The 25742-nt window shown below is 35.6% G+C and overlaps 2 protein-coding genes and 1 long non-coding RNA gene across 18 annotated transcripts in view; 2 read left to right on the top strand and 1 right to left on the bottom strand.

Moving 5' to 3' along the window:
* The window catches only part of ddr1 (discoidin domain receptor tyrosine kinase 1), a 72742-nt gene extending 61370 nt beyond the window's left edge, over positions 1 to 11372 (top strand). For 4 of the 13 annotated variants that reach the window (XM_073925472.1, XM_073925470.1, XM_073925475.1 and 1 more), the window contains 8 exons: positions 724 to 837; positions 3110 to 3405; positions 3549 to 3676; positions 4635 to 4832; positions 6243 to 6507; positions 6859 to 7008; positions 7090 to 7279; positions 9406 to 11372. In XM_073925472.1, the coding sequence (XP_073781573.1) occupies positions 724 to 837; positions 3110 to 3405; positions 3549 to 3676; positions 4635 to 4832; positions 6243 to 6507; positions 6859 to 7008; positions 7090 to 7230 (1292 nt within the window). In that variant the 3' untranslated portion in view covers positions 7231 to 7279; positions 9406 to 11372. Of the gene's footprint in view, positions 1 to 723; positions 838 to 3109; positions 3406 to 3548; positions 3677 to 4634; positions 4833 to 6242; positions 6508 to 6858; positions 7009 to 7089; positions 7963 to 9405 lie in introns of those variants that run through there. The other 9 variants (XM_009292275.5, XM_009292273.5, XM_073925474.1 and 6 more) reach the window with 3 other exon arrangements.
* Positions 1 to 25742, bottom strand: part of LOC137487900 (uncharacterized) — a 1155393-nt gene that overhangs the window by 627009 nt on the left and 502642 nt on the right. The window lies entirely within an intron of this gene.
* Positions 19926 to 25742, top strand: part of stk31 (serine/threonine kinase 31) — a 50732-nt gene continuing 44915 nt past the window's right edge. For 2 of the 4 annotated variants that reach the window (XM_073924481.1, XM_073924480.1), the window contains exons 1-6: positions 20075 to 20345; positions 20426 to 20465; positions 20582 to 20634; positions 20731 to 20826; positions 20899 to 20970; positions 25128 to 25286. In XM_073924481.1, the coding sequence (XP_073780582.1) occupies positions 20435 to 20465; positions 20582 to 20634; positions 20731 to 20826; positions 20899 to 20970; positions 25128 to 25286 (411 nt within the window). In that variant the 5' untranslated portion in view covers positions 20075 to 20345; positions 20426 to 20434. 4 annotated transcript variants of the gene reach the window in all.

The raw sequence follows: 25742 nt of genomic DNA, 5'->3' as shown, positions 1-25742 counted from the left end.
GAGAGTATAAAATATATCCAAATGAATTTGCTGGTTTAAACAGCCAGCAGGCTATGGTTTGCAATTATGAAAATTTTCAGGGGGTGCCCAAACTTTTCCATAAAACTTAATCAAAGAGGCATACAGAGGTTTAAAATCCAGAGAGAAATTTCAAATGGACTTTTGATTATTATTTTTTTTGCAGTCTAAAAACACACATCATTGTTTCATGTTAAGCACACACATTTGATTATATTTTATAAAATGTAACATTTTTTATGATTAAATAACTTTGTAAAGAGTAAAAACTACAAGTAGAAAATAATTGTGATTTAAACTAAGCAAAGAACAAATCCCCAAAAATAACACTTGACTACAGTAAAAGTATTTTACACCCCTCCTCGATTGATCCTGTTTATCTGCCATATCTGCTTTCATGATGAATACATGATTTAGGAATCACTGTGTGATTGTTTTCATCTATTAATCAACATAAATGAATGACCAATGAAAAGACATTTAACAGCCTGCGTTATTATCAATGATAACACTGCCTGCTGTGTTTGTGCATCTCACTTGTAACCCCTAACGGCCCTGTTGTTTGTGTTTTTTGTTGTTGTGTCGTCTCGTGTTGTGCCGTTTTGTGTCATTTTTGTCATGTGGTGATCGCTCACGCCGTCGTACCCTACGTGGACTTGTGTGTCCGTGGGATTTGTGTGTGTGTGTATGTGTGTGTCCCCCTAGCACTGCTGTTAAACAACCCAGCATATCATCTCCTCCTGTCTGACCTGACACATGGCCCCAACAGGCTGACAAACTGCCACAGCCAGCAAGAAAAGCCCCTAAACCTGTCCCAGGGTAAGAGAGAGGGGGTTCATGTTGCCCTTAGGAAAGGTGCTGATGGGGTTTTGTCCTCCCCAAAAAGCAGTTTAGGTCTGCTGAACTCCCAAAGGTAATGGTTAGAGTGATATATAATGGCCCCAGCAGAGCACAGAGGATGTTAGTTCACCACAAAACGAAACAGTCCTGTCATCATTTACTCACACTTATGTTGTTTCAAACCCAGAAGACTTTCATTCATCTTTAAAACACAAATGAGAGATTTCTGTCCCTCCTTTTTAAAGTCCGCTTGCCAAAACTGCGTCTGCTTCAAAACTTTGAAAAGAGATCAAAAAATAAATCCATATTAAAATTCAATTAAACCTGAGTTAAATCTGTTCATCTCATAAAGCGATAATGTCTCTTCAGAAGACTTGTGGTGCATCGCTCAATTCAAAGGCATTTATCTTTTGATCCCTTTATGGATGTATTGAAGGATCAACGTGTTATATGCAGAAATCTCTCCAATATGATTAAAAAATTCTTCGTCTGTGTACATAAATGAACAAATGTCTTATAGGTTTGGAACAACATGACAACTTTCATTTTGGGATGAACTAAAACTTTAAGAGTGTTTTGGAGACACTTCATGTCTCAGGAGGTGATTTTTATTAAAAATACAGATTTTAACTTTCATATTCTGTCGCAATTAAAACTATTTACAAAGTTTATTTTGCTAATATTGATGTTCTTTTTGTTAATAAATAACTGTAAAATAAACCTAAAACTTTAACTGACCAATAGAATCACTTAGGAATACACCATTACTCGTATGGCCATCAAATCACACAAAAATGTTTTATTAAAAATAAGTGTACTTGTTCACCAAGGAGTCAGTTGAGAATGTAAGATGAATTATGTGATGTGTGAAGAAAATGAAATGACATGTTATAACCATTTTATTTATTTATTATTATTATTATTATTATTATTGATATTACTATTTTATTTTAATGTCTAATCAACCCAATTCCATCACACTTTTATTGTCATGGGAAAATATTGTTAGATTAAATATACAGTTGAAGTCAGAATTATTAGCCCCCTTTATTTATTTATTTTTAATATTTCCCAAATGATGTTTAACAGAGCAAGAAAATTTTTACAGTATTACCAATAATATTTTTCTTCTTCTGGAAGTCTTATTTCCGCAAGAATAAAAGCAGTTTTTAATAAAGAAATAAAAAAAAACATTTTAAGGTTAAAATTATTTGCCCATTTAAGCTATTCTTTTTCGATAGTCTAGAAAACAAACCATCATATGTATATAACAATATACAATGTTACGTATATAATAATATGATAATTCTGACTTCAACTATATTTAAAATACATTAAATTGTGGCATGAAATTAGCCTTTGCCCAAAAAAAAGGTTTCCTCTTTTTTTTTTTTTTTTTTTTTTTTTTTTTTTTTTTTACAATTTTAAAAAGTGTTCAAGGCTTCATTTATTTGATAATAAAATCAAAAGAACAGTGACTATCTAACGATGTAAAATTACAATGTAAACTATCCGCATTATTGCCTTTAAAAAGCATTTTTTTCCCTATGATTCAAAGCTGACATTTCATCATCACAACTTAAAACATCATAACAGTGTTTCTTAGTTTCACATGATCGTTTAGATTTAGAAATTAATCTAATAAGCTGAATTGGGTGATCAAAAACAAATATTATATTATTGTGGAAGCTTATAATGCATCTGTAGAGAATAGTCATGAATAAAAGCTTTAAATAAAAGACTTTCGTAACATAATAAACATCATCAATGTCACTTTTGATCAATTATATGCATTTTGACTTTATTTATAATATATATACACATTTAAAATAAGTAGTGCATGTCCACTGTCAAACATTGTTGAGCAGTTGTCTATTAAAATGTTCTGAGAATGTAAGGTTTAAATAACCTTGTTGTCCTGTCAATGAATGCCAAATTTCCTTGAGTTAAAAACACTGTTGCTTTTGCACCTACCTTAAAATCAGGGCCAGACAGTTACTCCATAAAACACAATGGTAGGATATTGTTTTGTAAGGGGTGTGGTGCTGAATGAGCTCGTGGGAGAATGTTATTTTCTTATATTGTGCTCTGACTCCAGTCATACATTTATCCCAGTATGCATGTACATGATGTGTCCCCTACAGTGAATGTGAATGTTTAAGTGCATGTATGGACTTTATAATTACTCATGAAGTATTATAACCAATTAGCTCTCTTTTTTTTAAGTTTGCCTTCTTTTTTCCCCTCTTAGCATGTGCTATTGACATGGTTGATAAAGGGCTGCCTATTCAGGAAGGACCGCCTCCTTACCCTGGAGCTCCGCCCCCAGGACTGTCAGGAGCTCATTATGGAGAGGCGTCGGGGGGCGGGGCAAGTGTCCCTCATTATGCAGAAGCTGACATCATCAGCCTGCAGGGCGTCAGTGGAAACAATACATATGCAGTCCCTGCCCTCTCAGCCACGCCTACTGATTGCCCACCGCTGCCCGAGTTACCAAGGGAACGACTGGTATTCAAAGAAAAGCTGGGAGAAGGGCAGTTTGGGGAGGTACAACTTGAATTGCTTGGAAACAAATTTGCATTCCTTTGTTATTAGATTATTGTTTGCTACTTTAATGTGTGGCAGTAGGCAGGGGCATGATGATATTAAGCTCTTTGTACCAGGCTGTTTATTGTGGACTTTCTTGTTAGGTTCATTTATGTGAGATTGAAAACCCCCAGGATCTTGCGAACCTTGAGTTCCCATTTAATGTCAGGAAAGGACGCCCTCTGCTGGTGGCTGTGAAGATTTTAAGGCCAGATGCCTCAAAAAATGCCAGGTAACTGTACAAGTAGTCGTATGATTTTGTCATTGTTTTAAAGCAATAAATAAAATATATTGAATTTAATATTTCCAAAAAAATATTAATATATAAAAATCCAGTCTTTTATTCTAATTATATATTTCATTTTCTGTTGCATGTAAATTTGTTTTTTATTTTTAGATTTAAAATTACATTTTTGTAAGTTTTCTTAGTTTTGTCGTACTGAATCTGCAGACATTTTTGCAATTTCTGTGCAGAATTTTGTAAAAACAAATCTTCTGGTTTATGACTTTTGGGAGTATCCAAATAGATTCACTTATTTGGTAAACAAAGCAAGGCTCTCATATAATATATCTACTAAAAGGCAGAAAATATTACTTTACAAACTGCATTGTAAATAAATCTGATGAACATTTTCATATTAGATAATAATATTACTGAAATTAATTAAAGAAACTGAATATAAATTTACAAACATTTACACAAGTAAATAATTAGACTTAATGATGGGCTTAAAATCTGCAGATCTTTGCTCGCAGATTCCGTCTGGGCCTAACTATGACTAAAGGTGAATAGAATTAGTTTTTGTCTATAAAAATAAACAAAATTAGCTGTTAAAAATGTCAACAAAAAAGATCTGTACAATTAAAAAAAAAAAAAAAACACAAATTGACATCAACATTGAAAGTAAAAGTTGTCAATTTGATGTTAATTTGACATCAAGGTATTTTACATACATTGCAGGGATACACAATTCTGTGTAAATTTGTCATTTATAATTGAAGCATTCAGATTTATTAAATCTTTCTTATATTGTAAAAAAATAAGTCAAAATGTTGCTGTTAAATGCATAGGTGCATTACATTATTGTGCCAAATAATCAGATTTTTTGTATACTGCAAAATTGTAACAATCTCAAAATATCCTTTCCCCTTCTCGTGTTACCTTCTCATTCTTCCTCTTGTGTCAACAGGAATGATTTTCTAAAGGAGGTGAAGATCTTATCTCGCCTAAAAGACCCGAACATCATCCGTCTGCTGGGTGTGTGTGTGAGCAGCGATCCACTATGTATGGTCACTGAGTACATGGAGAGCGGAGACCTCAATCAGTACCTGTCCCACAGAGTGCTGCTGGACAAGAGCGGACCGTCACAAAACACACCAACCATCAGGTGCACACAACACTACATCCATACCGCTAATACAGATGTTAGTATTAGGCTTTCATGGCTATGAAAGTAGCTATTGAATTATTGTACAAAATTGTAGCCTTTGTACAACTATAGCATTTATAAACAACTTATAATACATTTTGTTTAGAGAAAAAAAAAGAGCTGTAATAAAAACAAAACACCATTGGCTGTTATTTTATTTATTTATTTTTATAAAGGTCACTCAAGTTCCTAAAACCTCTTCCTCTGCGGCCAGGATTTCATAATGTGTGCTAAATGTGGTTTTGCATTGTCTTGTTGAAATTAGCATGAACGTCCCTGGAAAAGCAGCCAGCATATTGTGCTCCAAAATCTCTATGCACTTTTCAGCATTAATGGGGCCATCACAGAAGTGCAAGTTACCTTTGCCTAGGGCACTGATACGACCACATACCATGACAGAGCCTGGTTTTTGGACTTGTTGCTGGTAACAGTCTGGTCCGGAGCACATGGCATCCATTTCTCTCAAAGAATACCTGGACAGAATACCTTCTGGACACCGTTAACTTTTAGCACAGTACAGTTTTCACTGGCATTTCTGGATGTAACTATGCATTGTGGTAGCTGAAAAAGGTTTGCTAAAGTAGTCCTGATGTTGATTATAGATGAATGATAATTCTTTAATGCAGTGCTGCCTGAGGGATTGAAGGTCACAGCTTCAGTCAGCTTAGGCTAGCGCCCTTGTACTTTATGCACTGAATCCTCCAGATTCCTTCACTCTTTTAATTATGTTATGCACTGTTGAAGGTGAAACATTTAAATGCCTTCCTATCTTTCTTAAAGGAACATTGTTTTTAAACATTTAAATAATTTTCTCACATATTTGTTGACAAACTGGCGATCCTCAGCACATCTTTGCTCCAAAAGAACTAGACCAACCACCTGTTGACGTCAGCTGTTTCAAATCACATCATTTAACTAGTTTACCTGATTACTAGCCCTAAGTTGCTCTTGTCCCAACTTTTTTTTGGAATGTGTTGTAGGTCTGATTGACAGAAAAGGAAGTATATTTACAAATTAAATGAAGTTGATCAGACAAAACATAAAACATTTTGTGTTATTGTCTGCAACGAAAATACTAGTCAAAGTAAATTTAAAATCACCAAATTCTTTTTTCATTTACGTTTTCCATACTGTCCCAACTTTTTCTGATTTGGGTTTTATATAACAATGTATATATTTAGTTTTAGTTGTATGTTTTGTGACTGAAATATGGGTTTAGATTTGTCGTAGCTTTTAGTCTTTTTGTCCTTTCTTTATGTCTACAATATGAACCAATGTTTGTTCCTCCTTCTGTGTGTTTATACAACAACTTAAATAAAAAATACAAATCACACTAGCATGAATCTTATCTCTCTCTCTCTGTTTCAGCTACCCGGCATTGATCTCGATGGCGAGTCAGATCGCATCAGGAATGAAGTTTCTGGCGTCTCTAAACTTTGTGCATCGAGATCTGGCGACGAGGAACTGTCTGGTTGGAGGAGAGCGGGGCGAGAGTGAAGAACGTGGAGGAGAGAGACACATTAAGATAGCTGATTTTGGCATGAGCAGGAACCTCTATGCTGGCGATTACTACAGGATACAGGGACGAGCAGTGCTGCCCATTCGCTGGATGGCATGGGAGTGTATCCTCATGGTGAGAATGCAAACTCATAAATAAAACATAATGAATTATATTTATTACTGTAATCAAGATATAGATTTCATTTTCAGCACTTATTTTTTAACTAATGTATACAAATGCAAAATTGTTTTATTGTATTGTATTTTTATTTTTTACTCTTTTAATAAATAATCTAATCTGCGATGTGACTTGCAAATATACACATTGCAGTATCAATGCTCAAATAATATATTGTTCTAGCATACAGTTGCCTAATCGTGTGCATAATACAGCTGGTGTGTGTGTATGTGTGTGTGTATGTATGTGTGTGTGTGTGTGTGTGTGTGTGTGTGTGTGTGTGTGTGTGTGTGTGTGTGTGTGTAGGGCAAGTTCACGACGGCAAGTGACGTTTGGGCATTCGGCGTGACACTGTGGGAGATGCTCAGTGTATGTCAGGAGCAGCCGTACAGTCACATGACTGACGAACAGGTCATTGACAACGCAGGAGAGTTTTTCAGAGACCAGGGCAGACAGGTACATCTGCTTCCAAACACTTCATGATCTCATAAACTACATGAAGCTAACTCACTATCTGTCTGTTTGTCTCTTCATCAGGTGTATCTGTCTCGCCCAGCTGTGTGTCCGCAGGGTTTGTATGAGCTCATGCTGAGCTGCTGGAACAGAGACTGTAAACTACGGCCTTCCTTTGCCTACATTCACTCCTTCCTCACCGAAGACGCCATGAACATGGTTTAGAGAACGGCAGAGAGGACGGACGATTGTGTGGACCACGCACAGACTGGTGGTGTGTTTCTCAGCAGACACAGCTAAGCACTCTTATGTAAATTAGTGTATTTTGGTGATCGGTTGGTCGGGGCGAGTTTAAGCCGCAGGTTCGGTGCCCTTAAATGACCCACTTCTCACCCCTTTATCCTGAAATCATGAACTCTTCAAGCAACATTTTCTCCCTTAATCAGGCTCAGAAATCTTCCAGAGTTCACCACAGAGATGACCGGGTAGCTCTTTTCTTATTGAAACTTTAATCTTGAAAATCTTTTCAGCACAAAATTTTACTTTTTTTTCCACATCATGACAAATATCCAAGTGAAGTGAATTCTTGAATGATCAAACATTAAGAAAGGGCTTTTTTGTTATTTGGATAACAATTGGATTAATGTAATTACAAGTGCATTTGACTGCTATTTAACAGATGCATCATCACTCAAGACACAAAATATCTCAGAATGTCTTTCAGAATCAGAATGAGCTTTATTCGCCAAGTGTGCGCAAAAACAAGAACTTTGTTGTGGTTTTTAGGGGAACATACATGCTAAAATCAACATCAACAAGAAGACAGAAGAACATTTAAATAAGTGAATAATAGAATAAACAATAAAATTCTGAAGATGCATATAATGGGCAGCACGGTGGCGCACCCTCACAGCAAGAAGGTCACTGGTTCGAGCCCCGGCTGGGTCAGTTGGCATTTCTGTGTTGTTTGCATGTTCTCCCTGTGTTTGTGTGGGTTTCTTCCGGTTGCTCTAGTTTCCCTTACAAGTCCAAAAACAGAGATTAGTAAGGGGACTAGGTCAAAAAGAAAATGAATGAAGAACACACACACACATATATATATATATATATATATATATATATATATATATATATATATATATATATATATATATATATATATATATATATATATATATATAGTATTGTTGACTTTTAGGAGCAAAAAATACTGTAGAAGCCATTAGCCGTTTTTTCCAACATTTTTGTTACAGAAGAATGAAACTCACAAGTTTCCATGTTTGCATCCAAAGTTGCAAATAAAACTATTGAAAAATTTGGAATATCGCATAAAACAGTTGCGAAATAAAGCATTTTCCATGCAATGAGTCAAAGAGAACAAAGTCGCCACTTTCTGATTAACTAGTGCCAAATATCCAAAAGAAAAATGGATTATGCTGCGGTAGAAGCCACTGTGGACCTTTTTTCTTATCAAAAAAATTACTTGTCTCTCTGAGATTGGATTGTAATAATCAGCTTTTCAAGAGTTCACACTTCCCTAATGCTTGATAGTGAATACAGGTTTGGCATGCTGTCCCTGGAGAGAACCCTAAGCTCGGAGATACTTGAGCTTAGGGCTCTCACCTGGCCATTTAGCATAGAAGGGGGTCTGAGATCACATTATTATGAGAAGAAAAGGGGGGAGATGAGGGGATTCTTCAAAAAGATTATAAGAGAGGTAAGAAAAATGGGCTATTTATGTAGGCATGAATTCGTCTGATTGATTTATTAATGATTGCTGATGTGAGACTAGCCGTGTTCAATTATAGATCTCAACATAAGTTTGTAAAACTTCACTTAGAGGTGCGAGACTAGACTTTTCTTTCAAGCCAGTTCTGGGAGGTAACAATACAAAGCTAACGTAAAGGAGGTAAAGTCCAAAGATGATGGATTTTACCTTTTAAAGTGACCAAAACAACATTTCAGGTGTTGTGCAGTGTGGTTGGTTCTGGTATGTCCAATAATGCTGTCACATCAAGCAACTTAATTAAGTTTTTTTTTATGCATTTTCAAAATTAATAAGCTTCTTGGTGTTTCCATCAAGCTTTTTAATGCAATAATAAAAATTCTGTGTATAAAAGCTAGGTGGATGAAAATATAGTGATGAATATAGTGATGACAGAATTTTCTTTCATATTTTTTGGGTGAACTGTCCCTTTAAGAACCCGAGAAGGCAAGCTCTCTGTAAATGCTTCCTGATGTGAACATCCTAAGGAGCAGTCATGTTGAATTCTCACTAACAGGAATATTCTGGAAATTGATTTGGGGATAAAATGTTGCTTTAAATCCTGGTCCTGTAACCTGTATTAGAGCAGTCTCTTCATTCCCTGAACACTGAATATTTCTCCAATGTATTCATAGGAACTGGTGGAGGGTTTTGTAGACGGACAACACAGAAAAAAACACTGCTCTGCAAACTGTACATGTAGTCTCTACCGACATCATTCAATCAATTATTGAGGATCCATATTAAAATAGACTAAAGGAAAAATGTTCTACTTGGGTATCAAGTAATAATAGCGAGTAACAGTTAATTCAGTCTAACTTTGCTAGCTTTAGAGCTCATGTAGAGAATCGTGGTATGTGTCGGTTAGCTTTCCATGTCTTTTCTGTGGTGGAGGGTAATTCATCATTAAAAAATGCTTACAGGTCTCTAAACATTCACATTGAGTGTGACTAACCGTTTCATCAAAATCCTTTTACTATATTTTTTACACCGTTTAAAATGACAATGTTGTTGTATTTGAGAATGATGCCCTGTCTTACCACACATGAACTCTCTTAAGGCCTGTTCACACCAAGGATGATAACTATCAGGTTTTCATTCAGATTTACTAAGAACTGTAATCCACACCAAAACCGTAACAATGGAGACACTCACAGATGCTAACCAATCACATTACATTTCAGCTGTTAACCAAAATCAAAAACGTTTCTACTTCCTACCTAATTACAATTTGTTTGAAAGCTCCTACTATTGTGTATTCATTCATTCATTCTTTTATTTTCCTTCTCTTGGGCCCTGATTATCAATGGTCGCCACGGTGGAATGAACCACCAACTATTCTGGCATATGTTTTATGCAGTAGATGCCCTTCCAACCTCAACCTAGTGCTGGGAAACACCTATACACTCATTCACACACATACACTACGGCCAATTATAATTAATCCAGTTCACTTATATTATATATCTTTAGGCTGTGGGGGAAAACCAGAGCACCTGGAGGAAACCCCCCACAAACACGGGGAGAACATGCAAACTCTACACACAAATGCCATCTGACCCAGCCAGGACTCAAACCAGCAACCTTTTTGCAGTAAGGTGACAGTGCTAACCACTAAGCCACCGTGCCACCCCTGGATTTATTCAGGCACATTAAAAAAAAACAATTCTGAATCTGAGTAAATGAATCATCTTTAAATCTATCATCCATTGTTGTGAAGTCTAGTGTAATAATAGCAAAGTCTTGTTGTGGTCAGGCCTTAAGTGCGACTCTGAGTTCTGGCAGATTTTGTATAACTGACCTGTCATTACGTGGACTGTCCTGAGCACAGATCCTGAACTTGATGGCACCAGTATGTTCTGGACTTTTGAAATTTAAAGACACTTTGTTTGGATGGGGATGTATGGTAAGGTTGTACCAATGCACTACTTGAAAGGACTCTTTGTGAGCCTAGATTTGTCTGAAATTGAAACGTGTGGGCTTTGAAAGTATATTGAGAGAATGAAACAGAATGGCATCAGAAATGTACATTTATATCAGTAAGAGTGTTTATAAAGGAGTAAAGTGAAAAATATTCTAAGCATTTGTCCTGAATTTACCATGTAAACCAGTGGGACACTTGCAGAAAAGGCTATCAAAGCTTCAGTATGGCATTGTATTTAAACTGAGTGCTGTTTTCGGCGACTGGAGACTGGACTTTTTTTTAGACCCGGCGAAGTGACGCATCTCATTTAAGATGAAACTGAGAATTTGGAGTTGGAAAGCAGCACAATTAACCTTTACTGTCATTAACGCAGGAGAATGTGATTCCCTCATGGTTCTAATGCCATGCCGATTGTGCTTGTTTTTAGGTACACTGAGGCTCTGAGCTTTTATTATATTTTCTAAATATATTTGGGCATGTTCTGTCCTCAGCTTTTCATGTTTCATAACTAAAGAAAAATGTAAATAATTGATGGGACATAATTTTCTTCATTAATATTGCTGTTTGTCTGTAATTAATCTGGTCTGTCTGTCTGTCTCCACCTGTGTTAGTCAGTGTTATTGCCTGTGTTGTCTATTTTTTGTAGGTGTTTTAATAAAGTAATCTTTTCAAATAAAATGACATCAGATTGTTGTTTTCTTTTATGCCCAATGTTTTTTTTTCAATATATTTCACAACACATTTTCACATTTTATACAACAGTTCTGTCTGGTTTTCGAACCTGATTGGCTGATATCCGTGAGATATATTAAAGCAGTATCAGCACTTGGACAGCCTCTTCACCCTTTTCTACTACTCCGCCCACATAGAGTGGTAGAAAATTAATAAACTCACTAAATTTTGACAAATATTGCAGCTGTTGGACAGCATAATGTACTTTTGAGGCTTTTTAGTTGAGAATGTCGTTGTTTAGATTGCAACTATGCAGTTTATTTATAAGAATAGTGCCTATTTTAAATATTTATCATTTTTTGTTTTACATCCTGCTTGTTAACTTTTTTTTTTTTTTTGGGTACAAATTTAACCAAATAAGAATACACATTTAAATTCACAAGGAGGAATATAAATAGATAAACATAGAATCTAAATACTTAATAAATAGGATTTAAATACATTGTAGGTAAACAAAATTTAAATACTTAAGTTAAAATTTAATATAAATAATATACATAAAAACAATTAGTACAGTGCATAGATGCAAAATATATCAACACAGCAAAACTACAAAAGGGGTTTTCTAAAGGGGAACAAAGAGAAAAAGCTTTTTTTTTGTTTATACATTTTATTTAGTTATTTGGTAGTTTTTACATTTCATGATTCATTCGATCAAAACTTTTTAAAAATAAAACTTTCTGTTGGTTAAAAGTCATTCTCCTAGTCTGTCTAGTTCTTGTGTTGGTGTGTTTGCTTCATTTGCCCTCCCGTAGCGAACCTGGTGATCTGGCCTGTTGTTGTGTATCTTATCATTTAAACTAATACACAGAAATATTGTATCCATCACACCTTAAGTGCTTATCTGCTACATATTACTTCCAATTCAGAACTCAAATGACAGTGTGCTGTTAAAATGACTTCTTTATTTAGCGCTTTGTATAATCTGAAATGTCCTCAGGCTGATGTGTGCAGTGAGAATTATGAAGAACAGCTGTGTGCTAAAAATGATGGAGATGTTAAAGATGCTGTAGTGCTGTGGACAATACCTTGCATCCCTCCACCTGCCTGTGTGTCCTCATCTGACCAGATGCTTGTGTGGTCTCTTAATCTTAAGTATGAATCAGTTTCTCAGGCATGGACAGCTGGGGGATGTGTTGGCAAAAACAAGTGAAGTCCTGCAGAACTGGCCCAACTGTGTGGAGATGCAGCAGAACATGGGGTTTTGTCTGAAATACATGATTATTTGAACAAGTTTGAATAAAGCTTAGTTTTGTATCTTGTTGACTTGTATTTGTTTATCATGGTTACTATTATTCATTCTTTTAATCATTAATTTTGTCTTTAATTGTTGATGAATAAATTAATAATTTCAATAATGTATACATAATTTCATATTTTGACTGAAAATTAAGATGTGCTCACCTTGGCTACATTTGTCTAGTGACTATTCATGCATAGCTGTAGCAAATACATACATACACAAAATATATAGTAGATTTCCAACATTACTAGCCACTCTCCATTTTCACTAGCCACACCTTTTTTGTTGAGAAATATATTTTATATGCATAAATTTGACTTTGACATGCTTGACTTTGAAAATGACTTGATTTAGATGTTGTGGTATGTCCACAACATGCGTCCTCATTCATTTAACTTCTTGTGTGTATTATGTATCAGCTTGCTCAGTGTGCATGAGCAAATAGGTAGTCGCAATGCAATCAGTTTTTATTTCACATACGACTTTTTAGGGTTCAAAATTAAGGATTTACTCAATTTATCTCTGACCACACCAAATAAGTATTTCTTAGCCACAATGTTTTGTCAAAACAAGGAAAATATAGCTTCATACGTAGGTACACTTTTTAATGAAAAAATAAACTTTTCTTAAAAAAAACAAATCTAAAAAAAAAGATTAATTGTCATGTATCTAAAAATATGCACAGTAATCTGTCCTGGCTAAAAGTCCCAGATCACCAGTTAACTAACATAAACGGGGAGTAATCTCCCATTAAAGCAATGTTACTGTAAAAAAATATAATTAAACCATATTAACAAAAATAACTGTTAGCGAAAGAAAGCATGGTAAAGCATATTGTGTGTCATAATAAAAGGATGATCACATGCACACGGGAAAATGCAGGCCTTTTAATAATCTGTTCAAAGAATAATTAAAAGAAGTGACCGCTGCTGCTTACAAAAGAAAATGCGTGTTTTTTTTTTTAATCTTAAGCTCTTGAAAGCAGCAGGACTGTGGGTGCACGATCATCATCATCACCGCATGCTTTTTACAGTCGCACGCATCACTTCACATTTGCTCGCGAGTGATCATTCTCTTGTTCTGTATTTACCTTCTTTTTTGCTGTTTTGTTCGAGCGAACAGTTATTTTTGTCAGTCGAGCTGCCTCTCGATTCTAAGAACACATTTGCACGAATATTGGGCCATTCTTATTGTCGAACCCTGCTGTTGACCAATCACACTGCATCATCATTCTTTTATTTATTTATAACAGCAAAAGATTTACAGTACAGATAAAACAGAATACAGTCTCAACAAACCAGTTCATTTTGAACATTTAGGGAATTATGAATTAAATATATAACAAACGCATGAGAGAAGTAAGGGGAAACGAAGTCAATATAAACAAACGAATAGGCCTATTAAATACAAAGCAATATACACAAATTTTAGGAGTTTAAACATCACTCTATAGGCTAATACTTCTTGTTTGAATATGCTAAAAATGGGTATATATTTTATAATCATATAAATCATTTTATAATTATTTAAAAAAAAAACTGTTCTTTAACTTAATTTGTTAAGAAAGCTTTAGGGTGTCAGGATCAATGATGATAGTTATTTTATTTCAAGTCTGTGAGATTATTTGAGTTAATATTTAGGTTATTCACTAAAATATATCATTTAAGTTCATGGAGCTGAATGCAGTAGTCTGTATAAAAAGGTCGTAAATAAACCCATGGAAACAATCTAGTCTTTATAACCTGATTATTTATCAAAACACGATTACTGCAGTAAAATATTTGTAGTGTAAGATAGAGAGGGTATGAAAATTAATTGTTCGTTTTGAAATTTGTGAGATGGAAGTTGTCCAATAATAGAGTGGAGGAACTATGACGTCAATTTGTATGCGAAAACCCGGAAGCGAGTTTGCATTTTAGCAGTTTCGGTTCCCTCGTACTAAAGTGAGTGGGTTTTTTGAATGGGGTTTCAGTAAAATCGCTTAAATAAGGTCTGTGGCTATCACAAACTCGAGGTATTTTTACGTTTTGTTCTACGAAATAAAACACAACAGCTACATAATATAATAAACAGAGAGATTAACTCTTTGTCATGGATCATATTTCTAAAAATAAGCTGGAAAAGTTGTCTGTTGCAGGGTGGGGCTGATGCACCTTGAAGGCACTGTAGTCCGTTTACAGCCTTTTCAGTGCATGCGTTTGCATTTAAGATTCAAAAGTGCTAAAAGTTGTATATAGATCGTGTGAGGATTATCCGACGGGACAAAACGTGTAAGCGTGATGAACAGTGTTTGAACACAGAGTATATATTTTGCAATCTTCAAAAACCAATGGGAAGATCCTATAGTAATTAAATTTTTTATTTTTTATTAACTCAATGCCACAAGAACGATAGGTATTACATTTCACATAGTTTCTGAAAGAGAAAAAACAAATATGTATATAAAAAATAGAGTAAAATAACATTTACATGAAATTAAACGTTTTCAGAGCATTACATGTTTTCAGGGCTTTTTTTGTTTTGTGATTGTTCTAAAAGATTTACATATACATTAAAGTCATTCACAAAATGGGTAAAGTTTGGTTTACATTGAGCCCACTTTTTCTTATGTATATGGAATTTTCCTAACAGCATATACAAATTAAAAATATATTGTCCTTTACAGTTCAAGTTCTCATTATCAGAATAAAACAGTAAATCAAATAAACCAAGGAACAATTTTATGCTATCAGCCGATTCGCCTACAAGGTGACGTCATAGATCCTCCACTCTATTCACCTTATTCTCCGCCGACGAGCGGGCGCAGCCATTTGAATCTTTTTGGCACGAGATTTCCGGTCTCTATCACTTCCAATCATTTTTTGATAATAAAACAGCTCGTTCTGCTGCTTAATGCTGCTAACTGATATTTTCTTATTATATTATTCTATTTTGTCTATATAGTCATGCAAACATTTGATTGTAGAGAAAGTTTATTTGACCGTTTTTTGCCGTTTATTATTCCTAGTCATTTCTCCCATAGGCGACTGAATCGGAAGTTCTAAGACAATCGCGAAAACAGGCGCACTTCCGCATTTTAGAATAAGGTCAATAAGTCCGAAACACATGTGGTTGTTGTCATGTGGTATACTCAGCCAATCGTGTAATATCATATGGAAGGCCGTTGGGGCAACAAACGCCTTTACACGTTATTACATGTTAACACGTAATTTACGCGTTAACACGCAATTACGCCTTAACACGTTAGTACGTGTTAAAACATTGTTTTTTTTTTATTTCATTTTTTTTAAAGTGCTATCATTTATTCTTCTCTCCAACCTGCTTATTTTAAAATGTATAATGTCATTTTACTTAAATCACAATAAATATTTTACAGTGTAAACGCGTTTGTTGCAGACGTTTTGGGCCCAACGGCCTTCCATAATACCGCTGTAGTCATCTCAGTTCCAGCAGGCGCTCTTCAAATATGGAAGGCCGTTGAGGCCAAAACGTCCTTCCATAAAAGAGTGATGTTTAGACTCCTAAAATTTTTGCTTATTGCCTATTTAATAGGCCTGTTTATTTGTATGTTTATATTACCCTCCTGCTCCCTTTATTCAAAATTTATAATTATTGTTTAAAAATGAACAATAGTTAGAGACTGTATCCTGTTTTATTTGTACTGTAATTTGTGTAATTTCACTGTAATTTATTTATTTTTTTGTCATAAATGATGATGACGCCATGTGATAGGTCATCATGACTGCCGAAACTTTGAGCCCCGAAGTATCCAGCTGTCTGGCTTGATGGCTCCGTTTTTCAACTCCGCCCCGCCTGCACTCAGCTAATCTCGTTGATCACCGGCTGCCGCTGTGCTTCATGTTGAATGTATCTAATGGGAAGCGTTGACGCTGAAGCCCGTGTGAAATGGGCGAAAGGTGCTGTATGTTAGTTTTTAGATGCCTTCTACATGAAGCACGGCTGCAGCCGGTGTTCAATGAGATTAGCCGAGCGCAGGCAGGGGCGGAGTTGAAAAGGGAACTGTCAAGCTGGACAGACACCTCGGGGCTCAAAGTAGAGCAGTCTTGACCGATCACATGGCATCATCATTTTTAAAATTTATAACAACAAAATATTTACAGTACAAATAAAAAAGAATACAGTCTCAACAAACTATAGTTCATTTTTAAACAATAAGGGAATTATGAATTAAATATATAACAAACGCATGAGAGAAAGAGGAAACAAAGAGGGCATATTAAATACAAAACAAAAAGCACAAATTCAAGGAATTTAAACATCACTCCTTAGAATAATATTTCTTGTTTGAATATGCTAAAACGGGTTTGCATTTATTAACATTTTTAGAAATAAAACTCTCCAATATATATTATTGTTGTAAGAGGCTAAATTATCATATGCATTTGTTTATATGGCAAAACATGTCTTTTTGACATGTATGTATGTATGTATGTATATATATGTATATATATATATATATATATATATATATATATATATATATATATATATATATATATATATATGTGTGTGTGTGTGTATGTGTGTGTGTGTATAATCACAGAAATAATTTTATAATTATTTAATAAAATAGTTCTTTAATTTGTTTTGAAACCTTTAGGGTGGGAGGATCAATGATAATAATTATTTTATTACAAGTCTGTAAGACTTGTTTGAGTTAATATTTGAGTTGTTCACTAAAATATATCGTTTAAATCGTTCATGTCGCTGAATACAGTATAAAAATTTTGATAAACCTATGCAAACAATTTAGTCATTATGAACAAATTATTTAATAAAAGATAAAACTGTAGTAAAATACTTGTATTGTTTTAATAAGCATGACATATACAAGATAGAGATGGTATAAAAAGTGAATTGTTTGTTTGGAAGTTTGTGAGACAAAAGTTGTTCAATAATAAACCCGAAACACACATGGTTGTTGTCATGCGGTGATCTGCAAAGCGCTGCATGAAGTCGAACGCATCTATTGAGTCTTCTAAACATGTCGCACACCGGATGCGCTGCTCAGCGCCACAACACGATCATGACAGTTGGAAGTTTCACACACCAGACGCGCACATTTGCATGATATCTAAAATAAAACTATTCAGATGGCGCTCTGTGGCGTGGCAGAAATATGAACAGTGTTTAGTCGTGGCTGGGTGCCGCGGACAGCCGCCGATTTACGGCACCAATGTGTGTAAGCTGATAGAAACCTATGTTTAGAATTCTGAATTGCATGGCACTGTATGGGGCAGAACGCTTTTTTGTTTTGGTTCTTTTATCCTTCCCAATGCCAGCTTAACCAATTATATTTCAGCATCCCGGGTTACCTTACTGGAAAACAACATATTTTATTAATTCAGAATGGCTCTTAAAGCATGCGTCCATGACTAAAATGCGACCTCTGGTGGGCAGTAGCAGACTCCGAAATGAGATGGAGATTTAGAGTTCCACATGAGGTTATCAATAAGCAAATAATATAAATATTACGACCTTTAACATTAGATGAACAGATTACATTGTAACCCTGTGTCCTAAAAACACTTTACATGATGAGATTTGCAGTGATAAGCAATTTGGCTGTTTGCACCAGACAAAACATGACAGAAATTTAAATGCAGCCATTCAAAAGCTCTCACTGACAAAATGGTAAGGTTTATAATCTAATTCATACATATTAACCCCCTTTAACATTATTAAATGTACAGGCTGAATTATTGAAGTACGTGTTTCTTTGTCACAGTTATAAAGTTTCATGCTGCTGCTACTTTAAGATTAGGTTAGATTTAGGTTGTGATATCAGGCGACCAAAATTCAGTGTCTAGCCAGTGTCTAAGGACAACGTTACTTTAATGTCCAATAATGACGTCAAATTACGTTGATATTTGGTTGACTTTAGGTTGCATTGGAAAGTGACCAAAATCCAACGTCAGGCCAACATCAAATTGATGTCCAATGCTAACATTTATTGCTTAGGTATGGCAACCAAAACTGAACATCTGATAAATGTAATAGTAATAACGTCCACGCAGCGTCAAAGTTTTGGACACCCCTGATCTAAACAGTCTCTGGGTCAATAAGTATAAAGATTTTGCACATCTTTTTGGACACTTTTAATGCTTCCAAACAGTTTGCTGCAATTCTAAATTATCCATGTCTTGAGGTAATTCATTATGATGCGATTTACAGTACCATGTGCGCTTTGATTGGACAGGAATCACAAGGCTGATTTTTCTTATCCCCATAGACAAGAAAAAAAAGTGACTGCAAATTGAAAGTTAGTAGTGGAGTAAAAGTACCAATGCTGCAATAAAAATGTACTCAAAGCAAAGTAAAAGTACACATTAAAAAAAAACGTAGTAAATTACAATTCCTGAGAAAAACTACTCAGTTACAGTAGGTTAAGGATTTGCAATTTGTTACTTTACACCAGTGGTAATCGTTTTTGATGAGAAATATGTAGATCAGTGGTCAGCAAACTTGTTCCTGGAGGGCCGGTGTCCTGCAGATTTTAGCTTCAACCCTAATCAAACACACCTGAACAAGCTAATCAAGCTCTTGCTTGGTATACTTGAAACATCCAAGCAGGTGTGTTGAGGCAAGTTGGAGATAAACCATGCAGGGACACCGGACCTCCAGGACCAGGATTGGTGACCCCTGATGTAGATGCTTAGTGACTGTGAGCAGCTTGATTGTAAAATTGCATTTTATGGTCATGGATAGAAAATTTTGAAGTAAATAAATGTAGAAATAAATATGTAAAAACAAATGCATAAATAAAATGCCCAAAATGTTGAAGTGATCACCAGATCTTTCTATTCATCACCAAAAACAGCTCATCAGTCAAAGGAAGATGAGAGTGGGAAAGGCCTAGTTGGAGGCGCCATGTAGGATTTAAATTAAACTTTACTTATCAAAACACACATAAACACGTGCATATACACCAATAAATTACTCGCGTATACACCTATACTACTGGATGTTTATAACAACATATAAGAAACTTGTGTATATACATATAAACTTGATGCACGCTTACATATAAACACCATCCATGCATACACACCCACATTAACACACGCGCTTACATATAAACTCCATCCATGCACACACACCCACAATAACACACGCGCATACATATAAACTCCATCCATGTATACACACCCACATTAACACACGCGCATAACGTTACATATAAACTCCAACACGGCGCCTCATAATTTCTGGACACATATATTTTTAAGAGTATTTTTTTTATCAAGCGTATTTATTTCCATGTCCCAATGTAATGCAGATTTGCCTCACGTTTGTCTTTTTGAACTGTTTGTCGTGACTCGAGCATGATCAGTGATCGATTCATTCAGACCGGTTAAAACGATTCACTGCAAAGGTTCGGGTTAAAAGATCGAACTGTTCACATGCCTATCGTCACAAACAGGACAATTTATTTAGTAATAATGGTCCGCGTTATTGGTTATCGTTTAGCTCGTATTATATTTGCCTGTTGCTAAACTTGTATTATTAACGTTACACGATACGTTAAGGGTGAAAACTGACGTTTCCGAGACAACTGAATACGTTTTTCTATACAAAAGCCATGTTCAGGAGATATTTAAAAAATTACATGTAGATTAACAACGGAATTTGCAGCAGCAGGCCGATATATATTGGTAAGACGAACAACTGAGCACATTAGAGACACATGGACAACTAAAAACAACGTGGCTGACTGACACGTTTTCGATTTTAGCCAAGTTTGATGGATCAGTCGGAAATTCAGTCTGAAAAAAGTAAGTTGCAAGTTTTCTACTTCGTGATTGTTTCTGTTTTGATGTTTTGTTTATGAACTTTGCTTGTAGATGTTTTGTTTATGAACTTTGAATGATTGTTTATCGTTTGTAAACAGTGGAACTAGTGGTTGTTACTTATGTTGTGGATGCCATCACGTTTTGGGCTCAGGTTAGATGTTTTACCTCTTATGTCAAGTTGCATTGATCAAATTAACCAACAATCCTAGTTATAACTTGAAATGTTTTTTTTTTTTTATTTCATCAGAATGTGACAGACAAAATAAATGAAAAAATAAACGCAATGCTGACAGAAAAGTGTCCCACTGCCCCTATACTGATGGGAAGGCCAAGTTCACACAAGGCAAGTTTTATTTGCTCAAACATTTAAGTTCGGCAAGTTTAGATCTGAATTTTTGCATAATTTCCTGTTTAGGTATATGCTGCAAGATTTTCAGAGGACAAGTGTTGGTACAGGTGTACAGTGCAACAGCAAACAGAAGACAAGGTTTGTATAAAATAAATAAATAAAAAACCCATTGTGCAGATTTAAATTATTATATTCCACAAAAGTAATGGTCGAGAGTAGGTGGGCTTTAGGGATGGAGACCAATAAGTCCAGCAGTTTCAAATAGTAAAGTCACTGCAAAGGTGGCAGTGAGAAGGCAGTGCATCTGAAGTGGCATTTTAATGTCTTCAGAGATAGCAAAAAATGCATTTACACAGCAGTCACTACTGTATCTTGTGAATCTAGGGCTATGGAAAGATCAAGCATAATTTAGCCTAGCTTTTAAATGGCATTTTGTCTTTGCACTGAATTTTGAGCAAGCGCAAAGCAGCTTTAATATGGCTGTATGCATCACCATAATGATGATACTCGGATGTAAACAGCAAAATGGATTGCACAGTGACTGTTCTACTCAATATGTAGTTCTGCCTATTTAAAAACATGTGAAAGTTTCTAAATCATGTAAAGAAGGGCTTAGTTAGCAGTAAAGGGTGCAATATTTTGACAAAAGTGGTAAAAGATATGCATGAGCATTATTAAGATATTAGGCTTATATTTCATGTACTTCACTGGAAAAGAAACATAAATGTTGTCAAAATTCCTTTCCTGGCAATTCTGGTTTAGTGTGGGCAGCCATAAACATCTTATGAATGTTTAGATTTTTTTTTTCTTTTAAAAATATTTTCTAAATTATGTTTAGCAGAGCAAGCAAATTTTCACAACATGTCTGATAATATTTTTACTTCCGGGGAAAGTCATATTTGTTTTATTTTGGCTAGAATAAAAGCAGTTTTGAATTTTTTAAAAACATTTTAAGGTCAAAATGATTAGCCTCTTTAGGCTGTATATTTTTTTTCAATAGTCTATAGAACAAACCATCGTTATACAGTGGCTTGCCTAATTACCCTAACCTGCCTAATCAACATAAATAAACTTGTTCTGCCTTCAAATGTCAATTTGAGTTGTATAGAAGTGTCTCAAAAATATCTAATGAAATATTATTTACTGTCATCATGGCGAAGATAAAATAAATCAGTTATTAGAAATAAGTTATTAACTTTTAGGTTTAGAAATGTGCTAAAAAATCTTATCTCAGTTAAACAGACATTGGGGGAAAAAATAAACAAGGGGGTGAGAATAATTCAGGGGGGTTAATAATTCTGACTTTCGACAACATTTATATTTCTTTTACATGAAATATGTCGTTTTGCTTGATTTTCTTTTTTTAAACTTTTGGCAGTCTGTAGTACTGTAACAGTTTTTTCCGCCACACTGACCGATTAGTACAGCCTGACATGACAATAATTCATAATTTTTCGAAAACAATAATCTGCAAAATATGCAATTTTTGTTCAGTTTAGTGGCATGGACTGTATGTACTGTCCCTCTAATGTGACCGAGTTGATGATGCATTGTAAATACACTCAGTAACTACATTTACATGGATATCAGGAATCTAATTATTTGCCTTAATTTGAAAAGGGAAACGCTGCTTGGCACCCCAAATGATTTAGCTACAAATTCAAATTCATCAGTCAAACCACTGTAAACGCACACACACCCTATGCGACTGTGCAGTGTTTTTGTATAGGCAGCTTTTCCTGCGTTCTACATCTCAGATAATGAACTCGCAAAAGATATGTGAATGATTCTTATTACTTACACATGCATATTCCGAATATATGTGAAAGGCGTTGTGTAACGCATTGTTTAAAAAAAAATACAGGAGAGTTGGCCTAACTCATGTAGCAGCAGAAAAAAAAAACAAGGCTTGCACAGGTCGCGTCCCACATCTTGTGCTTTATTCTTCGGTCAACAGGGTCACTGTCTATTACAGAAAATAACTTAATCTAAGCATCAGAGAAAAAGAAAAATTGGTCCCGCACACATGCGCTTCTCGTGTTACACGCGTCTACAGGCTGTTGACACACACACACAATGGCGATCTCTCTTAAAGGAGCCGCACCCCATTTTCGCTTGTTACAGACACTTGTCAGATTTTATTTTTGAGAGCAGGCATGAGGTTGACTGGCTGTTTACATAGCACAGAAGCGCATGCTTGTATTCGTGGAGCTGATCCACGAATCAGAGCACATTATGATAGATGACCAATCAGAGTCACTTGAGGGCGGGTCTTTCTGAGGAACTAGGAAATATGACAGTCGTTTTCATGTTAGCTAGGTAGCTGTACATAATTAAAGTAAGGTTTATGAAAGAATAACGTGATTTCCTTCATGTGAAACTTAAACACACATTGCTTTGCATCTTATAAACACAACCAAGCCTTAAAATTACATTCTGGACCATTTATTTAAAGTTTTTACATGAGTTTCATTTTGAATGTTCCTTTCATGATCCTGTTTTACATGTTACAGCACAATTCGATTATCGTCTTTAGCCCCTTTCACACAGTGATACCGGTAAATATCTGGAAAATTTCCGGAACGACTTTACCGGTATATTCAAAAAAGCACTGTTCACACAGGCGAGGACGTTACGGAAATTTTCCGGAAAAGAGCATTCACACATCCATTCCAAAATACCAGTAAATTCTGACATCATTCACCAAAAATGAGCTTTAAACGGCTGCGCTTGTATTTGTAAACATTTGACTAAATTAAAAACTCTGTGGATGATCAATATTGTGAACAACTTTCGCAGGATCACTTTCGCATGTCGAGATGTTCATAATATGTGCGTGTGCAGGCGCTCACAGGCTGAAGCTTGAAGTTAAACAAACATAAGCATCTCATCGATGATTATTTACACAGTTGGCATAAAGAAGAACATATAAACGTGATCTGACTAACTTCTAGCAGCTAAATGTGTCTGGAAAAATATTCAAAGGTTTTTATTCTCACAAATCGTGCGGACGTAAATGCGTCCTGTTGTGATTGGCTAAAGCAGACGTCTCACGTCAGCACGTTCTAGACGTGCACGCGCTTATTACGGTAATCTTCCTTCTGCATTCACACAGTGCAGCATTCCGGCAAATTGCCGGTAATGTTACAACTTCTCTTTCCGGAAAATAGCCAGAACGAATTTACCGGTATTTTCAAAAAGGACCTGTTCACACATACAAGGAAAGGTCTGTATGTGTGAAAGGGGCTATTGAGTCACCACGCTATCAACATTTCCTCTGGATTTTTATGTAATGTTGGATGTTTTATTTTTAATTTGTTGTCTTTTACCTGCAGTTTGGCACTTCACTTTTATTCAGGAACATTTTATGCATGCCCTCCTTGACAAATTACCTATTAGATGCGATTATGACCTGCTGGAAGAGTGTTGTTTGAATTTAATTTGATAGCGCATGCCAAACAGGAGAAAAAACCTCTGCAGTTTGCTGTGTCTGTGGTCTTAATTACTCGCTAGGGGCAGGGAATAGTGTCAAACAGCTGTGGATTGAGTATGCTGTCACAAAATGAGGTGAAAAACCTACACAAAGGTAATAGTTTGTTTAAGGTGTTAACATTTCGGTACTAGACTTCAATAATGCGAGTAAAATTGGCATACTCCACAAGTCTTAATTTGATTTCTGTTTAGTTCATTTATGACCTTATTCGGATTAAATTAATCAAAAATCGCTGTTTTCATGGTAGACTCATAATCAGGGTATTGTCTCAAAATCAGATTTTTGGTGTTCATGTAAACATACTAAGTGTGAAACAGGTTGATGAAATAAAAAAAATATATAATTTTTAAAACAAAAAATGCTAATTAACTATACAAACTAATATACATAAAGTATATTGATGGTTGTTATTGTCCTAGTCCCAGCTGGACCAGGAGCCCAGGAGTTTGCATGTTCTCCCTGTGTCCCTTTGTTTCCTCTGGGTACATTGGTTTCCCCCACAGTCATGCATTGGATAAATTGGATAAACCAAGTTGTCAGTAGTCTGTGAATGAGAGAGTTTGTGGGTATTTCCCAGCATCCACAGCCAAAACATATGCCATAATTGGTGGTTCATTCTGCATGGCGACCCCTGATAAAGAGGGGAATAAGCCAAAGGAAAGTAAGAAAGTGGTTATAGTGCATGAAGTTACTTCAAAATCCCACGAATGACAGTTTTATAAATAATAAAAAAAGAGAAGAGCTGTTTTTTCATGATTAAAACACTGAAAATTGTTTGTTTTTTTTGTCTTATTCTGCCTAGTTCTATATTCTCTACATTGACTTTGGAAATATGGAGATTGTCAGTCGATCTGATTTAGTTGAACTGCCAGAGGAACTGCAAACTGCAGGACTTGCAAAAAAGTACAGGTTCTGGGGAATTCATGCATCAAGCGAACAGGATTCCGCACTTCATCCACAGGTAACTGACAACTAACTCTTTTACTAAATGGACCGTGCACCTAACAATTTACTTTTAAATGCAACTGATATTTGTGTACAATAGCTACATTTCCACTATCGGGCCAGTGCGAGCCAGGACTTTTATCGGGCCGGGCTGGGCCAATCGTTCGGGAGGTTGAGCAGTGAGGCCAAAATCATGTCGCGTTTCCCCTGTCGGGCTGGTAGCTCGCAGCGTGTCATGCCAACCCCACTCCTAGAACGTCCCCTGAATCAAACGTCACACAAACCGCCCACTTCAGCGGGAATCAGGCAGATAAAGCACACCGTCGCATCATGCCGAAGCGGTTTAAAATTGAAGACAACCAAAACAAACAAATAACTCATTACTGTACAGCATTACATATGTCTATACGCACATGCCTGTGTGTTCTCATTCATCATATTCATTTACTCGCTGAATATGCCAGGGCAGGGA

Source organism: Danio rerio, chromosome 16, assembly GCF_049306965.1.
Source record: "Danio rerio strain Tuebingen ecotype United States chromosome 16, GRCz12tu, whole genome shotgun sequence".
In the NCBI taxonomy this organism is placed as follows: domain Eukaryota; kingdom Metazoa; phylum Chordata; class Actinopteri; order Cypriniformes; family Danionidae; genus Danio; species Danio rerio.
This window is presented reverse-complemented; position numbering and strand designations above follow the sequence as displayed.